A 25,581-nucleotide genomic window follows, 5' to 3' on the forward strand; every position below is an offset into this window, starting at 1 on the left:
CTATTATCAAAAGAAGATGGATGTCCATCTTTCGTTTCGATAATACGGCCGGGGACGCCCAAATCTGGAAATTTAGGTCGACCTTAGAGATGGTCGTCCTTAGACTTGGTCGTTTCTGATTTCGGCGATAATGGAAACTGAGGATGCCCATCTCAGAAATGACCAAATCCAAGCTCTTCGGTCATGGGAGGAGCCAGCATTCGTAGTGCACTGGTCCCCCTGACATGCCAGGACACCAAGCGGGCACCCTAGGGGGCACTGCAGTGGACTTCAGAAATTGCTTCCAGGAGCATAGCTCCCTTACCGTGTGTGCTGAGCCCCACCAAAACCCACTACCCACAACTGTACACCACTACCATAGCCCTTATGGGTGAAGGGGGGCACCTAGATGTGGGTACAGTGGGTTTCTGGTGGGTTTTGGAGGGCTCACACCACCACAAGTGTAACAGGTAGGGAGGGATGGGCCTGGATCCGCCTGTCTGAAGTGCACTGCACCCACTAAAACTGCTCCAGGGACCTGAATACTGCTGTGGTGGACCTGAGTTTGACATTTGAGGCTGGCAAAAAATATTTTTAAAGAATTTTTTTGAGGGTGGGAGGAGGATACTGACCACTGGGGGAGTAAGGGGAGGTCATCCCCGATTCCCTCTGGTGGTCATCTGGTCAGTTTGGGCACCTTTTTGTGGCTTGGTCATAACAAAAAAAGGTCCAAGTAAAGTTGTCCAAGTGCTCGTCAGGGACACCCTTCTTTTTTCGATTATGGGTCGAGGATGCCCATGTGTTAGGCACGCCCAAGTCCCGCCTTCGCTATGCTTCCGACATGCCCTGGGAACTTTGGTCGTCCCCGCAACAGAAAGCAGTTGGGAACGCCCAAAATTGGCTTTCGATTGGGAGGCAGGGATAGTGCTGGACTTATACGGTCTGTGCCAGAGCTAGTGGTTGGGAGGCGGGGCTGGTGGTTGGGAGGCGGGGATAGTGCTGGGCAGACTTATACGGTCTGTGCCCTGAAGAGCACAGGTACAAATCAAAGTAGGGTAAACACAAAAAGTAGCACATATGAGTTGTCTTGTTGGGCAGACTGGATGGACCGTGCAGGTCTTTTTTCTGCCGTCATCTACTATGTTACTATTATACCAATTTGGGCATCCTTCTCTTTCGAAAATAACTCCGTATGATATTTTTCATGAATCTGTAATGGATATCAATTTAGTTCTCATCGTCACCATTAGGACCTTTGTTTTAGTGAGATTTAGCACTAGTCTGTATTCTGAAATCAGTATCTCAAGTCTAGAAGATTTTCAAGTAGTTTCGGAACCTCACCCCTGCCTCCTTGTACTGATTTTGCCAGTTTGATATCATCTACCTATATATCATACCGAGCTCCCCACTTTGCAGAGAAGGAATCGATTGGATTAAAAAATAGATTAAACAAATTTGGTGAGAAGACCGAGTCCTGTGGAATCTCACCTGGTTCTTTCTTCTCCCTTATGCAGTATATATCCTTCTACTTATGAATCTTCTGCCCTCTCCCTCTTTTTAGACCCCCCCCCCACCCTTCCCATCCCATACTTTTTCTTTCCCCTCTTCTGTGCTCTTCTCTTTTTACTCTTTCTCTTGTCTCCTCCTCCACCAGATCTTGCTCCCTTGCCTTGCCCATCCCTATATTACTACCCCAAGAGGAGATTGTGTTATTTTTGGGTTGTTTGTTTGTTTTTTTTTAAATAAAAGGGACATCTCTATTTTTGTGCCACTAGATTAGGATGAGAAAAAGAATATTAGATATAAAGTTAGCATGCACCAAGAATGCCAAACCTAAATGTTTATTTACTTCCTTTAATCAGTATTCATTTGAGGGAGCAGGGTGCCCTGTGTGGAAGGAAGTAATCAGTGGAGTAGTGTGGCAGATTTAAATCTGTAATAAAAGCCCAAGGGAAATTAACAAGACAAAACATTAACCACAGACTAAACATTAACATATATTAGCATTTTTATTATACCTGTAGAAATGTTGAATGTGCATAGTTTCTACTATTAAAAAGTTTATGTTCTGCACAATCTAATTTCAATGTATATTTTGTTTTAAGTCTTTTTGTAGGGCTTAATTAAAAGTGGATTCTGTAAAAACAGATAGGACACACACCAGTTGAACCTTCCCACTCTATTGACTTTCATGCTAACTTTAATCTTTCGGAATACAATTTTGCCTGTGTTTATAAGAGCAATGATGCGTTCTGTAAAAGCACTAAGCTGCAACCGAGAGAAAATAATATTCAACAATGCTAAAATTTACTTTCCAGGTTTGAGCAGTCCTTTGGGTTTCTACATAAATGAAATAATTTCAGATCTTCAGCAGTCTCTTTGTTTTTTTCTAAATAAGACTTACTTCTTTACAACTTTCTCCCATCAAATATCTTGAAAGCATTAATAATTAAGGGCCCCTTTTACTAAGCGGCGGTAAGTCCAATGCGGGCTTACCGCTGGCTAAACAGGAAGTATCGCCGGGCTACCACAGTAACCCGGTGATACTTCCCACTCCTAGGACACCGTCATATCCAGCGCTACAAAAATATATTTATTTTTGCAGTGCTGGGCTCCCCCCTGAAATGGCCGCATGGCAAGTGATTTACTTGCGCTCACAGCCATTTCCTGCAGGAAAGAAAGACTTCCCTTTTACCCGTTGTGGTAAAAGGAGGTCTCGGCACACGCGAAAAACACTCGCTGATGCCAGCGCAGGCCCCCTTTTGCCGCAGCTTGGTAAAAGGGGCCCTAAGTGAGAAAACTTGGCTTTGTCAGCTCAGAGGCAAACAGTCTGACATGGCATATGTTTCGCATAAAGCTGTTTCAAGGGCATACCCCCTAGGGAAAAAAAAGACAGTAAATATCTGTCTATACTTGAATGCCTATATATCTTTTACCCCAAACAATCAATTAAACAGTATGTAGACCCTCCTAAAACCCATAGTTAAAGAAAGGTTCCCTACCATTATGTCACAGGGGAATATCCAATTTAGTACGAGGATGTTGTATCACTGAATTCTCCCAGACATTAGTGCAACATGTGCAATGTCCTAAAGCCGTGCCATAAAGGATCAGCATTCCATTTGGAGTGAGCCGCAGACGTCAAAATATCTCCTAATTTCCGACCACATTGATAGCAAAATGGGGAACATTTTGAAATACCTCATGACACTGTAGCACATGCCAATATTTTTTTAACAATTTGATGAATCTGGCGAGCTTTAAATGAATAAGGAATAACACAAACTATTCCACGCTCTTCTGTAGGTTGTTTCGGCTGCAATAGCCAATCACATTGAGCATATAATGCCCGCTTATATGCCTTTCTTATAATGGTAGAAGAGTATCCTCGCTCCAAAAACCACTGACACAATGGATGAGCTTATAATTTAAATTCAAACGTAGCAGTACATAGATGTTTAAATCATAAAAATTATCCAGTAGGAATATTGTCCCTCATATGCTTAGGGTGTGAACTATTGTACTGTAAATAATTATTACAATCTGTGGGCTTATGTTATAAGGAGGTAGAAAATGACCCAGATTAAAACAAGATATCTGTGTCCAAAAAAGTGAACTTCTACCATTATGACACAGACAAAAATGCACAATGTGTATATGCATAAAAGTGTTAGGATAACAATACATCTGCTATTATGCAGTAGATACTCCCTGGAGGTGAGTTAGAGCAGACAGGGGGCAAAGTTGTGACTTACACCTGTACTTCATAAAATATGCAGAGTCACATAAAGTAGAATGAGAAATTTGTGTGAGGAAGTAGAGGCTGACCACAGACTAGACCAACTCGGGAGATGATATAGATGAAAATACTTTATTGATTGTTCAAGGGACCCAACATGGTCTGTTTTTCGACGCCCAAAGGCGTCTGTGCCTCAGGGGTCACAAAAGGTATTCTAAAAAATACATATACATAAATATTTAACAAAGAAAATAAATCATGTTCTAAAAACAATACGTATTTGAAATAAAAAGAAACATATACATCTCAAATAAAGCCATATTTTTCTATGTTATATTTGACTTTGTTTTTAAAAAGATTCTTGTTAATATGTCTGCTGTTCAGTATAAAGGTATCATATTTTTTAGCATATTTTTCATAAGCTACCACAGTTTCAACCAACTAAGGGGTCCTTTTACAAAAGTACGTTGAAAAATGGCTTGTGGTAGTGTAGGCGTGGGTTTTGGGCGCGCACCGATCCATTTTTTTAACGCGCCTGTAAAAAAAGGCCTTTTTTTTATTTGCTGAAAATGGACGTGCGTCAAAATGAAAACTGCTGCGCATCCATTTTGGGTGTGAGACCATTGACCTGGCAGTAAAGACTCATGTGGTAACCGAGTGGTAATGATCTATGTGCGCCAAATGCCACTTGGCACGCGTCCATTACATGTGCCCAAAAATAAAAAATATTTTTCAGATGCACGCCAAAAATGAAATTACCGCAAGAGCCACGTGGTAGTCTGGCGGTAACTCCATTGTGGTGTGGATTGGGCGCGCATAGACGCTTATGCGGCTTAGTAAAAGGGCTCCTTAGTTAAGAAGGGAATATGTGCAACAGGGTGACAATTAGAGCATAAAGTAAAATCTTTTTTACAATCTTTTAATAAAGGAGTAAGCATAAGTAATTTAAGAGTGTCTGCAATTAAATTTGCTAATGATAGAAGCCAAATCATTCATATTAGTGGTAAATGCTTAAATATAAATGCTGGGCATGGGTCCACATTACAGTAATTCGTTCCAGATGTATTAATCATTTTTCACAATTGTTCTAAAGTAATAGGGACAAAAACATTCCAAATTTGGTCTACTGGCACCTCATTTTTACTATATACTTCCATGAAGTTTCTAATGACCACTGTTACTCCTTATCAATATGTACAAAGTCATGTCTTATTTTGGCAATGTTTAATTCAAAATAATCTGATTTTACATGCGAAGCGCACTTCTGTTATCTAGGCTTCCTCATGTAGGCACCCCTTGCGCACAAAAATGTTTAGAATAGTAACACTTATGTTTATACCTGGGAAAGTGAGGGCAAGGTGCCTGTGTTTTAATGGAAACCGCTTAGTGTATACGTGGGTTAGAATAAATAAATAGGTGCTGTTCTGGGGGATGCCATCTTGTGTAACAGATCTAATGTTGTCAGCAGATTTCTTGCTTGCTCAGCATATATTTGTTTGACGGTTCTCCCTACTGTCCCTTTCATGATCTTTGGCATACCTCTCTCAAGGACATTACTGAGAGTAGAGGTCACAACAGGCACTTTTGTCCAGAATTATAATTAAGGCTGCACTGAGCTCCGTAGTCTCACTGCCATTCACATGCAGACCACAACACGAAACATTTTGAAAAACCTCAGGGTGGTTGACGACTGGAAGTGATTGGAATGGAAGGTGTAATCTTGAGGTATTTCTCGTAAGGAGGATGTATTGGAATATGTGTGTATGTATCCTTGAGATCCAGAGCTCACATCCAATGCCCTTTGAACAGAGGAAGAACGGAGAGGTTAATGATCATTTTGAATTTTTGCTTAAAGAGGAAATGGTTAAGGTTTCCGAGATCTAGTCTTTTTTAGAATGAAAAAGTGTCTTGAATAGAAACTTGATTCCTCTCCTGTAGGTTTTATGTTATTGCCCTAGAGGAGAAGGTGGATTTCTTCCTGTAGAATAATGAGAAGGTCAGAGGGAGTTTGGGCCCATGGTAAATCAATATTTGATTTTTTTTCTGCTGTCTTATTATATCAGCCTGTTGGCAGTAACTGAAAGTTTCCAGGAGGACAGACCTTGGGTTTCGATTTTCAGATATGGCCCATAGGTCAGTGTTTCCCAAGTCGGTCCTGGAGTACCCCCTTGCCAATCAGGTTTTCAGGATATCCACAATGAATATGCATGATAAAGATTTGCATATAATGGAGGCAGTGTATGCAGATCAAGATCAGGTATACATACGAAGTATTACATATCATATGTAATGAGTTTATCTTGTTGGGCAGACAGGATGGACCGTACAGGTCTTTATCTGCCATCATATACTATGTTACGATGTAAATCTATTTCCTGCATATTTATTGTGGATATCCTGAAAACCTGATTGGCAAGGGGGTACTCCAGGACCGACTTGGGAAACACTGGCATAGGTTACAGATATGTAAACTTAAATCCATTTGAAAACTCCCCATGATGGAGAACCTAAACCACACATGATCATGGGGAGTTTTCAAATGGATTTGAATTTGCTGGGTTAAACTGCTGCATCTAGAAACATCAATCCAGCATCCATCCCAAATTATAGAGAGGACCCAAGTGTCTGTGTGATGTTCTGCCAAGCTGGAAAGAAAAATTTAACCCAATCTCCCGCCGATAGGGAAGAATGAGTTCTGCAGAGACTGGAGGCTCAAAAAGAAGGCTATTGATATGACTAAGCAGGAGCCACTTAGGCCGAGCCCCTTCTCTTTATCTTATCTTTAAAGTAACAGGACATTGAACTTGCTGAGGTGGTTTTTGGTAATAAAATTTTTTTGTGTGGTAATAATTGCCATGTCCAAATAGGTTGAAAGAAATATGCCTAGCAGAGGCAGTCAGTGCAGAGGGCCGAACTGCATGATCATTAATCATATCAACCGAGGCTTTCACCTTTTTCCTAGTGAGGGAGACTCTAGTGTACAGCTGACAGACAGCAATCTGAGCAGAGAGCACAGCCTCTTGGATGACTTTCTTCATCAAATGATCTAACATATGGGAGTCTTTTCTCAAAGGAATGTTAGAGAAGTCCCTGCAGTTTTTTTTTCCACTTTCTGCATGGTTACTTTCACTATAACTGAAAAGCGTGACAATATGCAGGGATAACTTTATATGGATAAGTTAACTGTATAAATTAGGCTGGCATTTCAGTGTTCAGGGTTGAATGTGTAAAGGCTCATTTTACTTAGGTTGTGGAGAGAGTAATTAAGATGTCCAGCTCAGAACATGTTTAGAACCCCTATATTTTACTAAAGGCTCTGCAGAACCTGTAGCCTTTTGGAAAACATTTTGAAGAATGTGCAGGAGAAGGAACTCCAGTGAGGGGTGGGGAGGAGGAGCTGCTGTCAGCTTTTGCATCTGTCTCCTGATTGAGACCACAGATTGTAAGTGGAAATTGACACTTGCTTGTGCCTAGGTGCAGGTACAAAAGTCAGTGGGAATTTTTTTTTATATATGTGACTTCCCATTGTCCCCACCACGCCCTTGTTCAATTTCTGCAACCTGGGGTATATACACATACAAATAGCATCTTTCTAAAAACAGACTTTATTAAACATATAAATGACAAGTGACCGTACTCACTTGCAAATGCGCAGTACAGACTTCCCTCTCTGTCCCGCCCTCGCGTCAAGACGTCAGAGGGCGGAACAGAGAGGGAAAAGGAGTTGAATTGTCGGATGCCGCCACTGCCACCTGGAAAGGAACATCGCGCGAAACAACCTCCACCCTCCCCCCCACCGCCGCTCCCGCCCCCCTCCGAATCGGGCCCCCTGCACTGACCTGACAGCGCCTCTCACCTCCGTGTGGAAGGTGAGAGGCGCTGTCAGGTCAGTGCAGGGGGCCCGGCACGGAGGGAGGAGGGAGCGGTGGCGATGAGGGTAGCTGAATATGGGGGGAGGGCAGGGGGATGGTTGCTGGACTTGGGGTGAGAGCAGGGCACAGAGAAGGGTTGCTGGACATGGGGGGAGGGGGAGAGGCCAAGGGAAAGAGGAGGGTCGCTGGATATGGGGGGGGGAGGATCGGTGGACGGGGTGAGGCCAGGGGAGAGAGGAGGGCTGCAATACTCGCCCGTTTTTACGGGCTTAACGACTAGTAACAATATATAGTGAACATGCGGCGTGTTTATGGTGAGTTGCTATTACAGTTGTGAATCCCTATGTCCTAAGGAAAATTATACCATTTACGTTATTTCTGTGAAGAGGAGGCATAGAGTTTAGGTTTCTACGATTTCTCAGTTTTTTTTAGGTAGCAATAGTTTTCCATTCCTTACATGTTCACCTCTCTCTTCATCTGCTGAGCTCCTCTTATAGGAGCGGAAAATCAGCTGGGTTTTGGGCACCCTCTTGTGGGCTGCTCATGCAAAAGTATCAGAGTTCAGTACATATCTGGAAGTGCTGAACTACATTTAGAGACCTTGGCTTAGGGGTGGACTGACAGTGATTTGGGCCCCTGGGGATCATGGGGGTGGGATGCATCAGAGAGAAAAGTCCGGGACCGGCACATCAACTTTCTCTGAAACACTGCTGCTGCTGTGTGAAAGAAACAAATTGAAAGATAAACCAGGGGGAACTGCGACGGCACCTGTGGTTCCCCCTGTTCAGATGTCATGGACAGGGAGCAGGTAAAAAAAGGTTCTGGCACAAAAAAAACGCCCTGGGCACAAGGGAGGGAAGTAGCGAGCCCTCCACTACCCTGTGCCCTTGGCCACCGCCCGCTTCCTCGTATGGTCAGTCTGCCCCTTTCTTGGCTTAATCGGAAGTACGGTTTAAAATTTGTTCTGAATTAAAGCAGAGAGAGAAAGGTGCAGGGTCATGTATTCTTTCTATATCCTCTTGTACTTTACCTGGAATATATGTTATGGAACAATTTTAAAATCTGCCTGCAGAAATGCAAAACCTGTGGGAGCTTTTACCCTCAGGATTTGCACCAGCTTTCAAAAGGAAAGCACATGCTTACCTTCCCTTTGAGAATTGCCACAGGAAAAAGTAGCCACAGAGATTTGTACCTGCTTTTTCTGTATTTATTCCGTATAAAATAACATGTACTTTTGAAAATGTAATTTATGTACGCTATTTATGTCCCTTGATGTAAAGTTGCCGTCAGAGCCACCTACGTTTTACCCAGCTAATGGTAAGTGCAAAGGTATATGTTCTCTTAGGCTTTCGCGGCTGGTGCCATGATTGTGACAGTTGTCCAGCTCTTGCTGCATCTAAGTGGAACTGATATTTTAGCTGTCATGCTGTCGCTTTCTTCAGGGTATGAAGAGACTCGAGCAAGACTCGAACAACTGCAACAGTCAAGTGCAAAGTTGATTTCTCTGCACCCTTTTAGTAGGGTAAGGGCTGAGCAATTTTAGACAGTGAGATAATGAAAATTGGCAATATCAACTCCAAACCAATTAGATTTATCAACAAATTCTCTAATTTTCTGTGCTTACAAATATAGAGGTCTTTTTACCAAACTGTAGTAAAAAGTGGCCTTAGCATGACCTTATGTGGGTTTTTGCCGTACACTAAGGCTGTTTGTATCACAGCAGTAAAATGGCCAGTTTTCTATTTTTGTATTAATAGATATGCACTAATGTTATTATTATGTGGCCATTAAAGACCATAACTGGATGAATACATACCACTAGGGGCAGCCCGACCATTAGGCCACCTGAGGCGGGGGCTTCAGGTGGCAGTCTTCAGGAGCGGCACCTCCCCAGTCTTTGGGGAGCGGCATCTCCTGACTCTTCCCTTTACTGTGCCGCCTCACCTATGTAACTTCCTGTTTCATCAGAGGCTGAGGCAGCCGCAGTAAAGGGAAGAGGCAGGTGCCGGCAGCAGGGCAGCTTATGGGAATCGCTTCCGCTGCCGGGTTTGGAACATGAGGAGGTAAACGCCACGAATGGGCTGGAGGTAGGAATGGGGGACAGCATCTTGGCCTGGGAGGGGGAGGAATCTCAGCATGGGGTGGGGAGCGGCAACTCGGTCTGGGGGGGGGGAGGGGGCATCTTAGCTCTGCCTCAGGTGGCATCTTGCCTTGGGCCAGCCCTGCTTACCGCCATCCTTTTTGTAGGCAATAAGGGCTCACTTAGTAATCCTGCACTAATCAGTTAGTGTGCAGTAATGTAGATGGGTTAACTGATTATTTATTTATTTGTTACATTTGCATCCCACATTTTCCCACCTTTTTGCAGGCTCAATGTGGCCTACATATATCCGTTAACGGCGTTAGCTGATTCCGGTCTGAACAAATACAAGGTATAATGAATACAAGGTGATGTTTTGGTAGAATGAGGTACATATATAGTAGGTATAATTGGGGGGAGCTTAGAAAGGGACAGAAAGAGTCAGGTAATGTCCGTAGACACACCCACTCTCTGGCCTCATACACACCCCCTCCCAGAAAAATAACAAAATATTTTTTAGCACAGGTCCCAGACTTACTGCAGGATGCCTGAACGCATACCATGTGAGCTATTTTAAGTTGTGGTAAGTGCACACTAGTGCTTACTGCAGCTTAGAAAAAAAGACCCCATAGTGCTTCTGCCCTAAAAGAAGGAAAAGACCTAGATAATATCAAATAAAGGTAATGGTCACTTTAATCTTCTAATTAATCATCATACTAAAAATCTGCAAATCATTTTTTTGCTTCTAATTTTCAAAACACTGTACAATGTTTCAAAACTCAATTTACATTTGTGAAGTAATATAAACAGTGTGTTTTGTTTTTTTTTGTCTAGCAAAAAAAGTGTCAGTACTCAAATGCTAGGCCACCCTTCAGGGGTGAGGTGATCACTGAGGGACCCACCCCATATTTAGTGGCACTTAACTGGACGGTGCCACTGAATATGCCCTCTGACCCCTGCAGCACTGTCTGAGCAGAGCCGGAAGTTAAGCGGGCATAGCCCACCTTAGAATATCTGGGTTTCAAAAGCTAATCAAAAAATGTATTGTTAGTCCAAAAAAAAAAAGTATCATCATATCCTTTTTTGTTTTATTTGTTTATTACAAGAATTGTGAGGATAATTGAGGTCTTTGTGAGTGCCTAGTTCAGGAGTTTCAAAAATAATATTTAATATGAAAAGATATTTGTTTTTCTCTTGAACTTGACATAGTTACTGTACAGGAGCTTTGAATCCTTTTACTAACATCTGTGTGTCTGTACCCTCATAATACAAGCCCACATAGTAATGGAGGGAGGAAAATGGGGAAGGAGGGCAGAAAATGGAGAAGGAGAAGACAGCAGTGATTTTCTGCCAAGCAACCTTTTGTTGCCAGCCTTGAATCTTTTTAATTTGCTTTCCCATTACAACTAAGGTGGAAGCTGCTGCTGGTTCTCACGTAGTATCTATTCTTCAGAAAATTACTACTGGAAGAAGGAATCTTGGGGTTCTCCGAGGACAAGCAGGCTGCTTGTTCTCACGACTGGGTTGACGTCCGCGGCAGCCCCCACCAACCGGAAGAAGCTTCGCGGGACGGTCGGCACGCAGGGCACGCCCACCGCGCATGCGCGGCTGTCTTCCCGCCCGTGCGCGACCGCTCCCGCCAGTTACTTTTTTTCCGCGACTGGAGAGAGTTGTGCAATTGCCTCTCTCTCCGTTCAGCCGCCGGATTTTTCGACCGCGTTTACGCGGATCGTTGCTTTGGATTCCCGTTCGGTTCCTCTTTCTTTTCTTTCTTTGTATTGTTAACAAAAAAAAAAAAAAAAAAAAGATTTTCGCGCGTGTGGAGCACGCGCTCCCCTTTTCCCTCGCTTCCAGCGGGGACGACTCATTGCGGCCTAGTGGCCGCTCGGTCGGCTAATTTTTTCGTGGTGTGATTTTAGCCACCATTGCCGACTTTGACTTCGCCGACGCGATTTTTCCGTCGATGTCCTCGAAGGTCCCGAGTGGATTTAAAAAGTGTGGTCGCTGCGGCCGGCCGATCTCGCAGACCGACACCCACGCTTGGTGCCTCCAGTGCCTCGGGCCGGAGCACAATCTCAAGTCGTGCGCGCTGTGTCTCGGTCTCCGGAAACGGACTCAGGTTGCGAGGCAAGTTCTGCGGGACCGTCTTTTTGGAACTTGCGCCGGCCCCTCGACGTCGACCTCGACGGCATCGGTATCGAAGGCCGGGTCTTCGGTACCGGTATCGATGCCCGAGACATCGGCACCGATGGCAGCGACCCCAGGAGAACAGGTCCCGTCGGCCCGCCGGTCCGCCGGTGAGAGTGGGGTTGAGAGGCCGCGTGGGCAGTCGGCCCCGGTCACTCCCTCAGCTCGTGAGCCACGGGACCGAACCCTGTCGGACCCGGTACCTCGAGACCGAGGGGGATCGACCTCCTCCTCCTCCATGCCCTCCGGCGCCGGTGACATGCACCGGAAAAAAGATAAGAAGCGCCGTCACCGGGAGCCCTCGGTGCACCCTGAAGAGGAGTCGACGCCGAAGCGTCATCGCAGAGAGGAGAGATCTCCGTCGGTGGTGGAGGTACCGACGCGTCGGGGTTCCGGCACCTCGGTGCCGTCTCCTGGCCCCCAGCAGCTTCTGGCACCGACACCCTTACCGGCCCCACCGCCTTTCCCGGCAGCGGGCCTGGACGAGTGCCTCAGAGCCATCCTTCCGGGGATCCTGGAAGGGCTGATGCGCCAGGCTGTGCCGGCGTCGGGGGTGCTTGCGCCCCCGGCGCCGATGACTGTGGCGCCGGCGAGCTCTAGCCCGGCGCCGGGGCTGTCGACACCGCCGCCGCTTGCGGTGCCGGTCTCGACCGCCACGCAGGTGGAGTCCCCGTCGACGTCGATGGAGGGAGCTCCGTCCCCGCCGGCGCGGGAGTCCACCGCTCGACGACACCGAGACCTCGGTGCCTCGACGTCGAGCCGGGCCCGGTACCGGACTCAGCTACATGAGCTAATGTCCGATACCGAGGATGAGGACTCGTGGGGGGAAGAGGAGGACCCGAGATATTTCTCCTCAGAGGAGTCTACGGGCCTTCCCTCGGACCCCACGCCGTCACCGGAGAGGAAGCTCTCACCTCCTGAGAGTCTCTCCTTTGCCTCCTTTGTGCGGGATATGTCTATAAGCATTCCCTTTCCCGTGGTCTCTGTGGAAGAGCCGAGGGCCGAGATGCTCGAGGTCCTCGACTATCCATCACCACCTAGAGAGTCCTCCACGGTACCGCTGCACAATGTCCTGAAGGAGACGCTGCTTCGGAACTGGGTGCGACCACTAACTAACCCCACCATTCCCAAGAAAGCAGAGTCCCAGTACAGGATCCACTCTGACCCAGAGCTCATGCGGCCCCAGTTGCCCCATGACTCAGCGGTCGTGGATTCTGCTCTCAAGAGGGCACGGAGTTCGAGGGATACCGCCTCGGCGCCCCCGGGGCGGGAGTCTCGCACTCTGGACTCATTTGGGAGGAAGGCCTACCAATCCTCCATGCTCGTGACCCGCATCCAATCTTACCTGCTCTATATGAGCATCCACATGCGGACCAATGTGCAACAGCTGGCGGACCTGGTCGATAAGCTCCCGCCGGAGCAGTCCAGGCCATATCAGGAGGTGGTCAGGCAGCTGAAGGCGTGCAGAAAGTTCCTGTCCAGGGGGATTTTTGACACCTGTGACGTGGCATCTCGTGCTGCGGCCCAAGGTATAGTGATGCGCAGGCTCTCATGGCTGCGTGCCTCTGACCTGGACAACCGCACCCAGCAGAGACTGGCTGACGTCCCTTGCCGGGGGGATAATATTTTTGGCGAGAAGGTCGAGCAGATGGTTGACCAACTGCATCAGCGGGAAACCGCTCTCGACAAGCTCTCCCACCGGGCGCCTTCAGCACCCGCCCCCGCGGGCGGGCGTTTTTTCCCGGGCTCGGCAGGCTGCACCCTATTCTTTTGCGAAGCGTAGGTACAACCAGCCGGCCCGAAGGCCTCGTCAGGCACAGGGACAGCCCCAGCGCGCTCGTTCCCGTCAACAGCGTGCGCCTAAGCAGCCCCCTGCGCCTCCACAGCAAAAGGCGGGGACGGGCTTTTGACTGGATCCACGGGAACATAGCCGCCCTACAAGTGTCCGTACCGGACGACCTGCCGGTCGGAGGGAGGTTAAAATTCTTTCACCAAAGGTGGCCTCTCATAACCTCCGACCAGTGGGTTCTCCAAATAGTGCGGTGCGGATACGCCCTGAATTTGACCTCCCTGCCTCCAAATTGTCCTCCGGGAGCTCAGTCTTTCAGCTCCCATCACAAGCAGGTACTTGCAGAGGAACTCTCCGCCCTTCTCAGCGCCAATGCGGTCGAGCCCGTACCACCCGGGCAGGAAGGGCAGGGATTCTATTCCAGGTACTTCCTTGTGGAAAAGAAAACAGGGGGGATGCGTCCCATCCTAGACCTGAGAGGCCTGAACAAATTCCTGGTCAAAGAAAAGTTCAGGATGCTTTCCTTGGGCACCCTTCTGCCAATGATTCAGAAAAACGATTGGCTATGTTCCCTGGATTTAAAGGACGCATACACTCACATCCCGATACTGCCAGCTCACAGACAGTATCTCAGATTCCGCCTGGGCGCACGGCACTTTCAGTATTGTGTGCTGCCCTTTGGGCTCGCCTCTGCCCCACGAGTGTTTACAAAGTGCCTCGTGGTGGTAGCGGCCTACCTACGCAAGCTGGGAGTGCACGTGTTCCCATATCTCGACGATTGGCTGGTCAAGAACACCTCGGAGGCAGGAGCCCTCCGGTCCATGCAGTGCACTATTCAACTTCTGGAGCTGCTGGGGTTTGTGATAAATTACCCAAAGTCCCATCTCCAGCCAACTCAGTCTCTGGAATTCATAGGAGCGCTGCTGAATTCCCAGACGGTTCAGGCCTACCTTCCCGAAGCGAGGGCCACCAATCTCTTGGCCCTGGCTTCGCAGACCAGAGCGTCTCAGCAGATCACAGCTCGGCAGATGTTGAGACTTCTGGGTCATATGGCCTCCACAGTTCATGTGACTCCCATGGCTCGTCTTCACATGAGATCTGCTCAATGGACCCTAGCTTCCCAGTGGTTCCAAGCCACCGGGAATCTAGAGGATGTCATCCGCCTCTCCACCAGTTGCCGCACTTCACTGCTCTGGTGGACCATACGGACCAATTTGACCCTGGGACGTCCATTCCAAATTCCGCAGCCCACGAAAGTGCTGACGACGGATGCATCTCGCCTGGGGTGGGGAGCCCATGTCGATGGGCTTCACACCCAGGGTCGGTGGTCCCTCCAGGAAAAGGATCTGCAGATCAACCTCCTGGAGCTCCGAGCGATCTGGAACGCACTGAAGGCTTTCAGAGATCGGCTGTCCTGCCAAATTATCCAAATTCGGACAGACAATCAGGTTGCAATGTATTACGTCAACAAGCAGGGGGGCACCGGATCTCGCCCCCTGTGTCAGGAAGCCGTCGGTATGTGGCGTTGGGCGTGTCGGTTCGGCATGCTTCTCCAAGCCACGTACCTGGCAGGCGTAAACAACAGTCTGGCCGACAGACTGAGCAGAGTCATGCAACCGCACGAGTGGTCGCTCCATTCCAGAGTGGTACGCAAGATCTTCCGAGAGTGGGGCACCCCCTCGGTGGATCTTTTCGCCTCTCAGACCAACCACAAGCTGCCTCTGTTCTGTTCCAGGCTTCAGACACACGGCAGGCTAGCGTCAGATGCCTTTCTCCTTCATTGGGGGACCGGCCTCCTGTATGCTTATCCTCCCATACCTTTGGTGGGGAAGACCTTACTGAAGCTCAAGCAAGACCGCGGCACCATGATTCTGATAGCGCCCTTTTGGCCCCGTCAGATCTGGTTCCCTCTTCTTCTGGAGTTGTCCTCCGAAGAACCGTGGAGATTGGAGTGTTTTCCGACTCTCATTTCGCAGAACGACGGAGCGTTGCTGCACCCCAACCTTCAATCCCTGGCTCTCACGGCCTGGATGTTGAGGGCGTAGACTTCGCTGCGTTGGGTCTGTCTGAGGGTGTCTCCCGGGTCTTGCTTGCCTCTAGGAAGGATTCCACTAAAAAGAGTTACTTTTTCAAGTGGAGGAGGTTTGTCGTTTGGTGTGAGAGCAAGGCCCTAGAACCTCGTTCTTGCCCTGCACAGAACCTGCTTGAATACCTTCTGCACTTATCAGAGTCTGGCCTCAAGACCAACTCAGTAAGGAATCACCTTAGTGCGATTAGTGCTTACCATTATCGTGTGGAAGGTAAAGCCATCTCTGGAGAGCCTTTAGTCGTTCGATTCATGAGAGGTTTGCTTTTGTCAAAGCCCCCTATCAAGCCTCCTACTGTGTCATGGGATCTCAACGTCGTCCTCACCCAGCTGATGAAACCTCCTTTTGAGCCACTGAATACCTGCCATCTGAAGTACTTGACCTGGAAGGTCATTTTCTTGGTGGCAGTTACTTCAGCTCGTAGGGTCAGTGAGCTTCAAGCCCTGGTAGCTCATGCTCCATATACCAAATTTCATCACAACAGAGTAGTGCTCCGCACCCACCCAAAGTTCCTGCCGAAGGTGGTGTCGGAGTTCCATCTTAACCAGTCAATTGTCTTGCCAACATTCTTCCCCAGGCCGCATACCCGCCCTGCTGAACGTCAGTTGCACACATTGGACTGCAAGAGAGCATTGGCCTTCTACTTGGAGCGGACACAGCCCAACAGACAGTCCGCCCAATTGTTTATTTCTTTCGACCCTAACAGGCTAGGGGTCGCTGTCGGGAAACGCACCATCTCCAATTGGCTAGCAGACTGCATTTCCTTCACTTACGCCCAGGCTGGGCTGACTCTTGAGGGTCTTGTCACGGCTCATAGTGTCAGAGCCATGGCAGCGTCGGTGGCCCACTTGAAGTCAGCCACTATTGAAGAGATCTGCAAGGCTGCGACGTGGTCATCTGTCCACACATTCACATCTCATTACTGCCTCCAGCAGGATACCCGACGCGACAGTCGGTTCGGGCAGTCGGTGCTGCAGAATCTGTTTGGGGTGTAAATCCAACTCCACCCTCCAGGACCCGAATTTATTCTGGTCAGGCTGCACTCTCAGTTAGTTGTTCTTCGTAGGTCAATTTCTGTTGTTCCCTCGCCGTTGCGAGGTTCAATTGACCTGGGTTCTTGTTTTGAGTGAGCCTGAGAGCTAGGGATACCCCAGTCGTGAGAACAAGCAGCCTGCTTGTCCTCGGAGAAAGGGTATGATACATACCTGTAGCAGTTGTTCTCCGAGGACAGCAGGCTGATTGTTCTCACCTACCCTCCCTCCTCCCCTTTGGAGTTGTGTGTTTCATCTTTTGCTAGTCATTCAACTGGCGGGAGCGGTCGCGCACGGGCGGGAAGACGGCCGCGCATGCGCGGTGGGCGTGCCCTGCGTGCCGACCGTCCCGCGAAGCTTCTTCCGGTTGGTGGGGGCTGCCGCGGACGTCAACCCAGTCGTGAGAACAATCAGCCTGCTGTCCTCGGAGAACAACTGCTACAGGTATGTATCATACCCTATACGAGAGCATAGGGTTACCAGCTGGCTCAAGATTAGTCCAATAAGGCTGATTCAGTCTTGGGTTTACTCTACTGTTTACAGGAACCTGTAACAGTGGTGTAGCTCCGGGTGGGCTGGGGCTCACCCACTATGGGGCTTAGGCTCACCCAAAATTGGTACTCCATTGGTGTGGCTGGCAGCGATCCCGATGCCCCACCGGCCAAAGACTGCCTCCCAGCCAGGACTCTTAGAACCTGGGCAGCCAGTGGCAGTGTTCCTGAGCTGCTGCCAGCTACCTTGCCCCCCCCCCCCCCCCCACACACACACACAAATGCTCAGCGTTTGTGCATGGGCAAAACAGAGTGCGAAGGGTCAGTGGTGGTGGCGGTGGCTTAGGGATTCTGCTTCCAGCTGCCCAGGTTGCAAGAGTTACAGCCAGGAGAAGAGCTTTGGCTGGTGGAACTTGGGCATCCCTGCCAGCTCTGGTATTCCTATATGTAGTTTGGTGGGGTGGGGGGGGGGGGGAATGGGAGAGAAATAAGAACTACAAGTTCCTGCATATAGAAGGATAAAACCAGGACTGAATCAACTCGGTTGAACAAATCTCTAAGGAAGAGAAGGGGAGAGAAAGGAGCAGCAGGAACAGAGGAATGGAGGGATAGTCTGGGATTGGTGGGTGGGAAAGAGAGAGAGAATATAAGAGTTGATGTTCTGGGTCAGACCAAGGGCCCATCTAGCTCAGTAGAGTATCCTGTTTCTAACAGTTACCAGTCTAGGCCCACAAGTACTGGCAGAGTCCCAGAAAGTAGCAAGAAAGAATAACAGGGAGGACAGAGAAAGGGCTGATAAATGATGGGGTGAGGGGTGAGAATCCAGGATGAGAGTGGAGGGGAAGGGTCTGGATTTACATATGATCCTAACATAAGAACATAAGGTAAGCCATGCTGTGTCAAACCAATGTCCATTAAGTCCAGCATCCTCTCTCTGACAGTGGCTAATCTTGAAAACAAGTATCTGGCAGATCCCAAAAAATAGATCAACTTTCTCATAGCTCATTTCCAAGGATAAGCGATGGCTTTCTCAAATCTACCTGGCTAATTTTTTATATATTTTTCCTCCAAGAACTTTCTAAATCTCTTATAAACAGTGCCATGTTAGTCATTTTGATCAGGTCCTCCTGCAGCAGATTCCATAGCTTAATTATGTTCTGTGTGTTACACGCATAATTTTTAGTCTATGTGTACAGTTTTCACTTAAATTCCTTCTTGTTATATTTTTCTGGGTGTAATAAACTGGTGGCCTTATTTAAGGATTTTTTTAAAAATCATTGCATGGAATATAGAAACAAATGTTAACAAGTTCTAATACTTAAAATTTTTTTTTTTAATAATATTGACTATTATTTCTATATGTCCAAGTAGTCACTCCACTTTGTGCCTCTGGAAAATAATCTTTATTGTACAGGACACATTGTCAATATTATTTAGTTTTTTGATTACCATGTGTGACAATTAATTTTTTAAAGTATGGTAAGATCTTTTTTGTTAATGAAATACCCCCAGTGAGGTGCAGAATTCCAGACTGTGAAAAGAGCATTACGGATCCAACCAGGCATAATGGGATTAAATTTTATTCTACATTCTTGTTTGTTACATACTACTGTCCAGCATCTTCTTTAATTTTATAAAATCCTATTCTGTCCCCAAATCTCCTACTTAAATTGGTTAAAGGGAATGATAATTTAGCTTTTCTTCCAGAATTTCTTGAAAAAGCCACTGGCAAGTTAAAATGTAGGCTGGTACACTGGAGGGTTAAACTACCTTAAAAATGAATCTAAGCCAGTGAAAAAAACTGTTTTACGTTATCCAGATTCATACCCAGATAATGGTTGATGCTGAATATTGCCATTATACAGGGAGTGGGCTAGTCTAGTAGACCCTGGCTGGTATAAGTGATCGTGCCATAAATGTAAGTTCGCATTCTATCACTTGCACTTGGGTTCTATAAAGAAAAGTAAGCACCTACTTTTCTTTGTAGAATAGGCTTCAAACTGGCACCTGCTTAGCCTCTAATTCTAGGCACCCCATTATAGAATTGCCCTCTATAGGGGTAATTCTTTAAAGTAGGCATTAACGCGTACACCAGTTACATGCATAAATGTTCGGAAACCTGGCATATATATGAATACCAGCTGGACAGACGCCTATGCACTAGTGTACATTTTAGAGTTGGGCATGCACATGGATGGATTCAGGCCTTCCTGCGCAGCTCCTTACTGTGTACGCAGGACTATCTTCAGGTTTTGTGCTCCATTACAGTAATGATAGAAGTAATGCCTTTGGCCAGGGCACACATGAGATCTCTCTAATCATCCCTCCTGTCCTGGTGGTATCCACAGAAGGATTCTCTACAGTTGAGATTGCTTCTGAGGGAATGCAGCAGCCTACATTGGTGGCTATGAACAACCAGTCTGACCAAAGGGATGCCACTAGATCCGCCCCACTGGATACTAGTCACAGTGGATGTCAGCCTCAAGGACTGGGGGGCTCACTGTCTGGGGCAGTTTCCGGTGGCTCCTAATCTTCTGGTCTAGGGCCCAGTTGTTCTTCCAGTCCCAGCTTGGTTTTGTCTTAAGGCTTGGCTCTTGAGAGGGCTCAGTTGACGAAGAGAGGTTACTTCTCTAAGGTAATTTCCACAATGCTTCCATTGTAGTGTCGGTCAACATTTGTGAATTGTAATAGAACTTGATGGATTTTCAAGGCTTAATGTGCTGATCAGAACATTTCTCCCTTGCGAGTGTCAGTGACAGAGATCTTGGATTTTTTACAACATGGGTTTGATAAAGGCTTGGTACTCACTTCTCTTAAAGTACGGATTGTGGCCTTGTCTTGCTTTCGGGGCGTGTGCAGGGTAAGTCTTTGACTAGTCTTCCAGATGTTTCATTTCCTCAGGGGTGCAGGTCTCCTTCTTCCTCCCTCTAGGGTCATCTTCCCAGCTTGGGACCTTAATATGGTTCTTTCTGTCCTTACTAAGTCTCCTTTTGAACCTCTGGTGTCTTGTTCTCTTAAGGTTTTGACACTCGAGGCAGTATTTTTGGTGGCCATTGCCTCGGCTAGATGAGTGTCATGCAGGTGTTTCCCTGTAGGTCGCCATTTTTGGAGTTTTCAAAAGAGCGAGTAGTGTTGTGTCCCGTTCCTTCCTTTCTTCCTAAAGTTGTGTCGCATTTTCATTGTCTCAGTCGGTAGTTTTGCCTGTCTTAGGTTCTTCTTCTGGCTCTGAAGCCCAGCGAAGATTTTGATCTCTGGATGTCAGAGAATCCTTAATCACTATCTACAGAGGAATTTTGGAGTGCAGATAATCTGTTCCTGCTCATTGGAGGTTCCCATAAGGGTTTAGCAGCTTCTAAGCCCACCATCTGTAGGTGGCTTAAAGAGATGATAGCTTCTGCTTACCTTCTGTCTGGGAAGCCAGTTCCGAATGGAGTCAAGGTCCTTCCAACCAGGAGGCAGGCTCCTTCATCAGCAGAGTGCTCTTTGGTGCCGCTGTTAGAAATTTATAAGCCAGCAACTTGGTCTTCCTTGCATTCGTTCTCTAAGCATTACAGATGAGATTTTCAGTGTCTTCAGGAAGCAATGTTTGGTGCGAGGATTCTCATGGCAGGTTTGCTGGGGTCCCTTCCTTAAGGGTACTGCTTGTTACTTCCCATCAGTCAGATCCTGGGCTGGTCCAGAGGGATGCTAACGAAGGAGAAATTAGTTCTTACCTGCTCATTTGCTTTCCTGTAGTCCCTCCGGACCGTCCCAGATAGAGCTGATAGAGCGGTTTAGTGTTTCTTTGTTGGATTTGGGTCCAAAGTTTTTTCTCATTTAGGATGGAGCTGCTTTGTGCATTTACAGTTACTTTGTTATTGTTAAAAATAATAACAATAATAGTATGTTTTTTTTTAAAAAAAACAGCATGAACTGCCAAATGAATGAACGAATGTGCAGCAACTTTGTTAATGTTTAGCAACAGCACATTTTTATTACACTCTGGCTGCTCAAGTTCCTGGTTGCACAGAATGTGGTTCTTTCTGTCTCCTGCTTTGTTAGGTTAATACTGAATCTAGTTCTAGCTGGCCAGGGCTCTTATTGGCTCACTAGAGTCAGAGTTTTCAGTCTCCACCTGCTGGAAGGAGTGCATAACCCATCAGTCAGATCCTGGGCCGGTCCGGAGGGACTAAAGGAAAGCAAATTAACAGGTAAGAACTAATTTCTCCCTAATTCTTACTACTGTCCTATTTGTGCTGCTTTTAGGACTTTTTCAAAACAGAAAACGTCCTAAAAGCAGCAAATGGACGTTTTGTTTGCCATAATGTTCAAATCACTATTTTCGAAAAACATTTTTTAAATGGTTTTCTATGCAGTTCGTATGCAGTGTGTCCAAGTCACTAGGAGGCGTGTTGGGGGTGGGATTTGGGCATTCCAAAAAATTGGATGCTTTTCTGCCATGATGGAACAAAACAAAAATGTCCAGGACAAAAAGTTAGATGGTTTGTCTGGACCTGTTTCAATTACGACTAAGGCCCCGATGCTCAAAGCTTACCTGGTTGCAACGTTTGATTTAGACTGGTTATAGCCAGTCAAGCACGCACGTTATTCAGCGTCTAATACACAAAGGGGTTCTGCGTCGCTTTTACCATTCTCTGTAACAGCTACCGATAATCCTATGCAAATATATTACAACTAGCTCATTAGTATTAAAATGACCATTCCGTGCAATGCACAGGAGTGCCTATCTTTAGCATTCAAAATTTTCCAGCAGGTCTGGAGCTGTTGTTGCATGAGAGTGACTTCTCGGTAGAGCAGTCTGCTTACATTTTTTAATAGTATCTGCACTTATGGGTGAAATGTGCCATGTGCCTGTATTATATGTGTGTATCCCACATACAATAGTGTTAAGTTTTCATGGATCATTTGTAATAGTACCTGCACGTGTGTGTGAATTGTGTCATGTGTCTGTATTATATGTGAGTCTCACACACATAACAATAGTGTTAAAAAGTTGTGGAACAAAAAAAAAAGGAAACTGTGTGATGTCACTGAATGCATGCCAATGACGTAGTTGTCGCATTTTTGTTTCTGGGCATGTGTAGAATATTGATTAAAACACTCTAAGCCCATATTTTAGTGCATTTTAGTAAAAGGGTCCCAAAATGTCCCCCATAAAGGTCTATGCAGACTGAAGTAGAAGTCTTAAACTGTGGGATCCATCATGTTTGCAAAACTCACAGTTTAAGGCTTACTGATCAGTGATTTCCCACAATTTTATCTGGCTTTTGCACTACTCTGAAACTATTTGAAGTTGATCCTGCAGCTTACGTACGGCTTTTATGATGTGTCCTAAACTCTTTCTCGAACTAGATAAAATTGACTGGAGTCATGTTTTCAAAAGATGTTCCTGTAAACTTACATAAGTTTACAACTGTAACATGGTGCGGGTGGTGGGGAGGGTGTAATTCAGTATTTTGAAATTAATATCTTGCTCAACTTGAAAATACTTGCATGCAGAGAAAATACTAATAAAGGAGAACAGAAAAACTTTACCTGTTTTATAATTTATTGCTAGTGCCAGGAATAAGAGCAATGTGTAATTCCCCCTTTTATTTTTTTTCCAGATTAATAAATTATGTAGCTACTCGAGGCAAAGGCAGTCTCGAACTGCCTATTACCCTGAAAACCACCTTATCGACAAGAAAGCATTAAAGGTCACTCGCATGGAACATGAAGAAACCTTATCCAGCAGAAGAAGGTACATTTTTGATAACCCATAAATGTTTCTGTCCATGAACTATGTAACAAAAATGCTATAAAAAATCTTTAAAAAAAGAAACAAGTGGAACAGGCATGCAAAGTGTGGCTCCTGGAATTCTTTCCAACCTTTCAGTGGGGAATGGAAGTGTTAAGGGGGGTGGGAGTGCATGTAACTGGGTTGTTTCTGTATGCAGCTCATTTTCAAAGCACTTAGACTTACAAAGTTCCATATGTTACTATCAGGCTCATTTTCAAAAGAGAAAAACGTCCAAAAAGTGACGTAAGTCTGCATTTGGAGGTTTTTTTCATAAAAACCTCCAAATCAGCAGTGGCATTCCTGGCCTGGATGGCACCCGGGGCAGAGTGCCGATGTGCCCCCCCCCCCGGGTGCAGCGCGCGCCCCCCCCCACTAAATTACACCTTCCCCCCCTCCGGCTAAATGACACCCCCCCGGGTGCACGCCGCTGGGGGGGGGGGTGCCGCGGCGCGCGCCTGCTCCGAGTTCGCTAAACTTTGCTTCGCTGCAGCTCCCTCTGCCCCGGAACAGGAAGTAATCTGTTCCAGGGCAGAGGGAGCTGGAGCGAACGAGCGGCAAAGTTTAGCGAACTCGGAGCAGACATGCGTCGCAGCACCCCCCCAGCGGCGTACACCCGGGGCGGACCGCCCCCACCGCCCCCCTTGGTACGCCACTGCAAATCAGTATTTTTGAAAACTCTTTTTAGATGTTTTTCTCTGAAGTACATCAGAAGTGCATCTAAATCTCAAGGGGGTGTGCCAGGGGCATCTTCAAGGCGGGATTTGGGCGTTCCTAAGACTTAGATGTTTTTCAGCCATAATTGAATGAAACAAAAACGTCCAGGATTATAACTTAGATGTTTTGAACTAGACCTGTTTTTATGGTGAACAGCTGCAATGGGAATTGAACCCACTACCCCAGGATCAAAGTCCACTAGCACTAACCACTAGGCTACTCCTCCACTCCACACAAAAAAGTATCCTTACTCCCCCAGTGGTCACTAACCCCCTCCCACCCCCAAAAAATGTGATTACAAATATTACTTGCCAGCCTCTGATTTTATACTCAAATCCATTAGAATAGAATTACCTGACCCAATACAAATGAAGCTTTTAACTCCTCAGTGCATGTAAATGGTTTCACTCCTGTGTGTATTCTCTGGTGCATTGTGAGGTTTACCTTCTGACCAAAGTTTTTAACAGACTCTCTACATGCAAATGGTTTCTCTCCCGTGTGGACTTTCTGATGCACTTTGAGATTTACATTACAACCAAAGCTTTTACCACACTTAGACCATGTGAATGGTTTCACTCTATTGTAGATTTTCTTGTGTATTTTGTACATTTTGCATTTGGACGTTTTTTGTTTGAAAATGGACCAAACAATAAAATGTCCAAATCACAAAACGTTTTTCCAAACAGTATTTTCAAAAGGGAAAGATAGACTTTTTATTTTGTTGAAAATGACCTTCTTTCCTGTTCTGGACTGGAACAAGCAGGACTGGAGCTGAAGCTGTAGGCTGGCAGGACTGGAACAAGCAGGACTGGAGCTAAAGCTGAAGACAAGCAGAACTGGAACAACAGGACTAGAGCTGAAGCTGTAGGCAGGCAGGACTGAAGCTGAATCTGAAGGCCAGCAGGACTGGAACAACAGGACTGGAGCTGAAGCTGAAGGCAGGCAGGAGCAGGACTGGAACGACAGGTCTGGAACTGAAGCTGAAGGCAGGCAGGACTGGAACAAGCAGAACTGAAACAACAGGTCTGGAACTGAAGCTGTAGGCAGGCAGGACCAGGGGCGTAGCCACGGGTGGGCCTGGATGGGCCCAGGCCCACCCATTTTCCCTCCAGGCCCGCCCATCCGCATTGCTGTCTCCCTTTTGTCCCACGGAGGCAGCGCTTCCTTCCTGCCCTGTCTTCTCCCGAAGCTCCGCTGCATCGGTCCCTCCCCTGCAAGTAGAATCCTCCTTCGCCGGTCGCGTTGCGCTGCCATGCAATTGCACACGCAGCTACGCTCCTCCCCCTGCCATGTTCATCCGGCCCTAAACAGGAAATGCATCACAGAGAGCCAGATAGACGCGGCAGGGGGAGGAGCGAAGCTCCCTGTGCATGGCAGCGCAGCGCAGCGCAACCGGCGAAGGAGGATTCTACTTGCAGGGAGGGACCGATGCAGCGGAGCTTCGGGAGAAGACAGGGCAGGAAGGAAGCGCTGCCTCCGTGGGACAAAAGGGATAGAGACAGCGCGAAGGATGCGGATGGGCGGACCTGGAGGAAAAATGGCTGAGCTGCTGGGACATGGGAGGGAGAGGAGGAAGGGGCTGGAGGGAAGGGAGAGAGTTTCTGGGACATGGGAGGGAGAGGAAGAAGGGACTGGAAGGAAGGGAGAGAGTTGCTGGGACATGGGAGGGAGAGGAAGAAGGGACTGGAAGGAAGGGAGAGAGCTACTGGATTTGGGAGGGAGAGGAAGAAGGGACTGGATATGGGAGGGAGAGGAAGAAGGGACTGGATATGGGAGGGAGAGAGCTACTGGATATGGGAGGGAGAGGAAGAAGGGACTGGAGGGAAGGGAGAG

At 47.1% G+C, this 25,581-nt stretch overlaps 1 protein-coding gene across 1 annotated transcript in view; it reads left to right on the top strand.

Moving 5' to 3' along the window:
* The window catches only part of GPC3 (glypican 3), a 574,913-nt gene that overhangs the window by 288,553 nt on the left and 260,779 nt on the right, over positions 1–25,581 (top strand). Inside the window, exon 4 of the mRNA XM_030209925.1 lies at positions 22,862–22,995. Coding sequence (XP_030065785.1) covers positions 22,862–22,995 — 134 coding nt within the window. The remainder of the gene's footprint in view (positions 1–22,861; positions 22,996–25,581) is intronic.

Source organism: Microcaecilia unicolor, chromosome 7 (genome assembly GCF_901765095.1).
Source record: "Microcaecilia unicolor chromosome 7, aMicUni1.1, whole genome shotgun sequence".
NCBI lineage: Eukaryota > Metazoa > Chordata > Amphibia > Gymnophiona > Siphonopidae > Microcaecilia > Microcaecilia unicolor.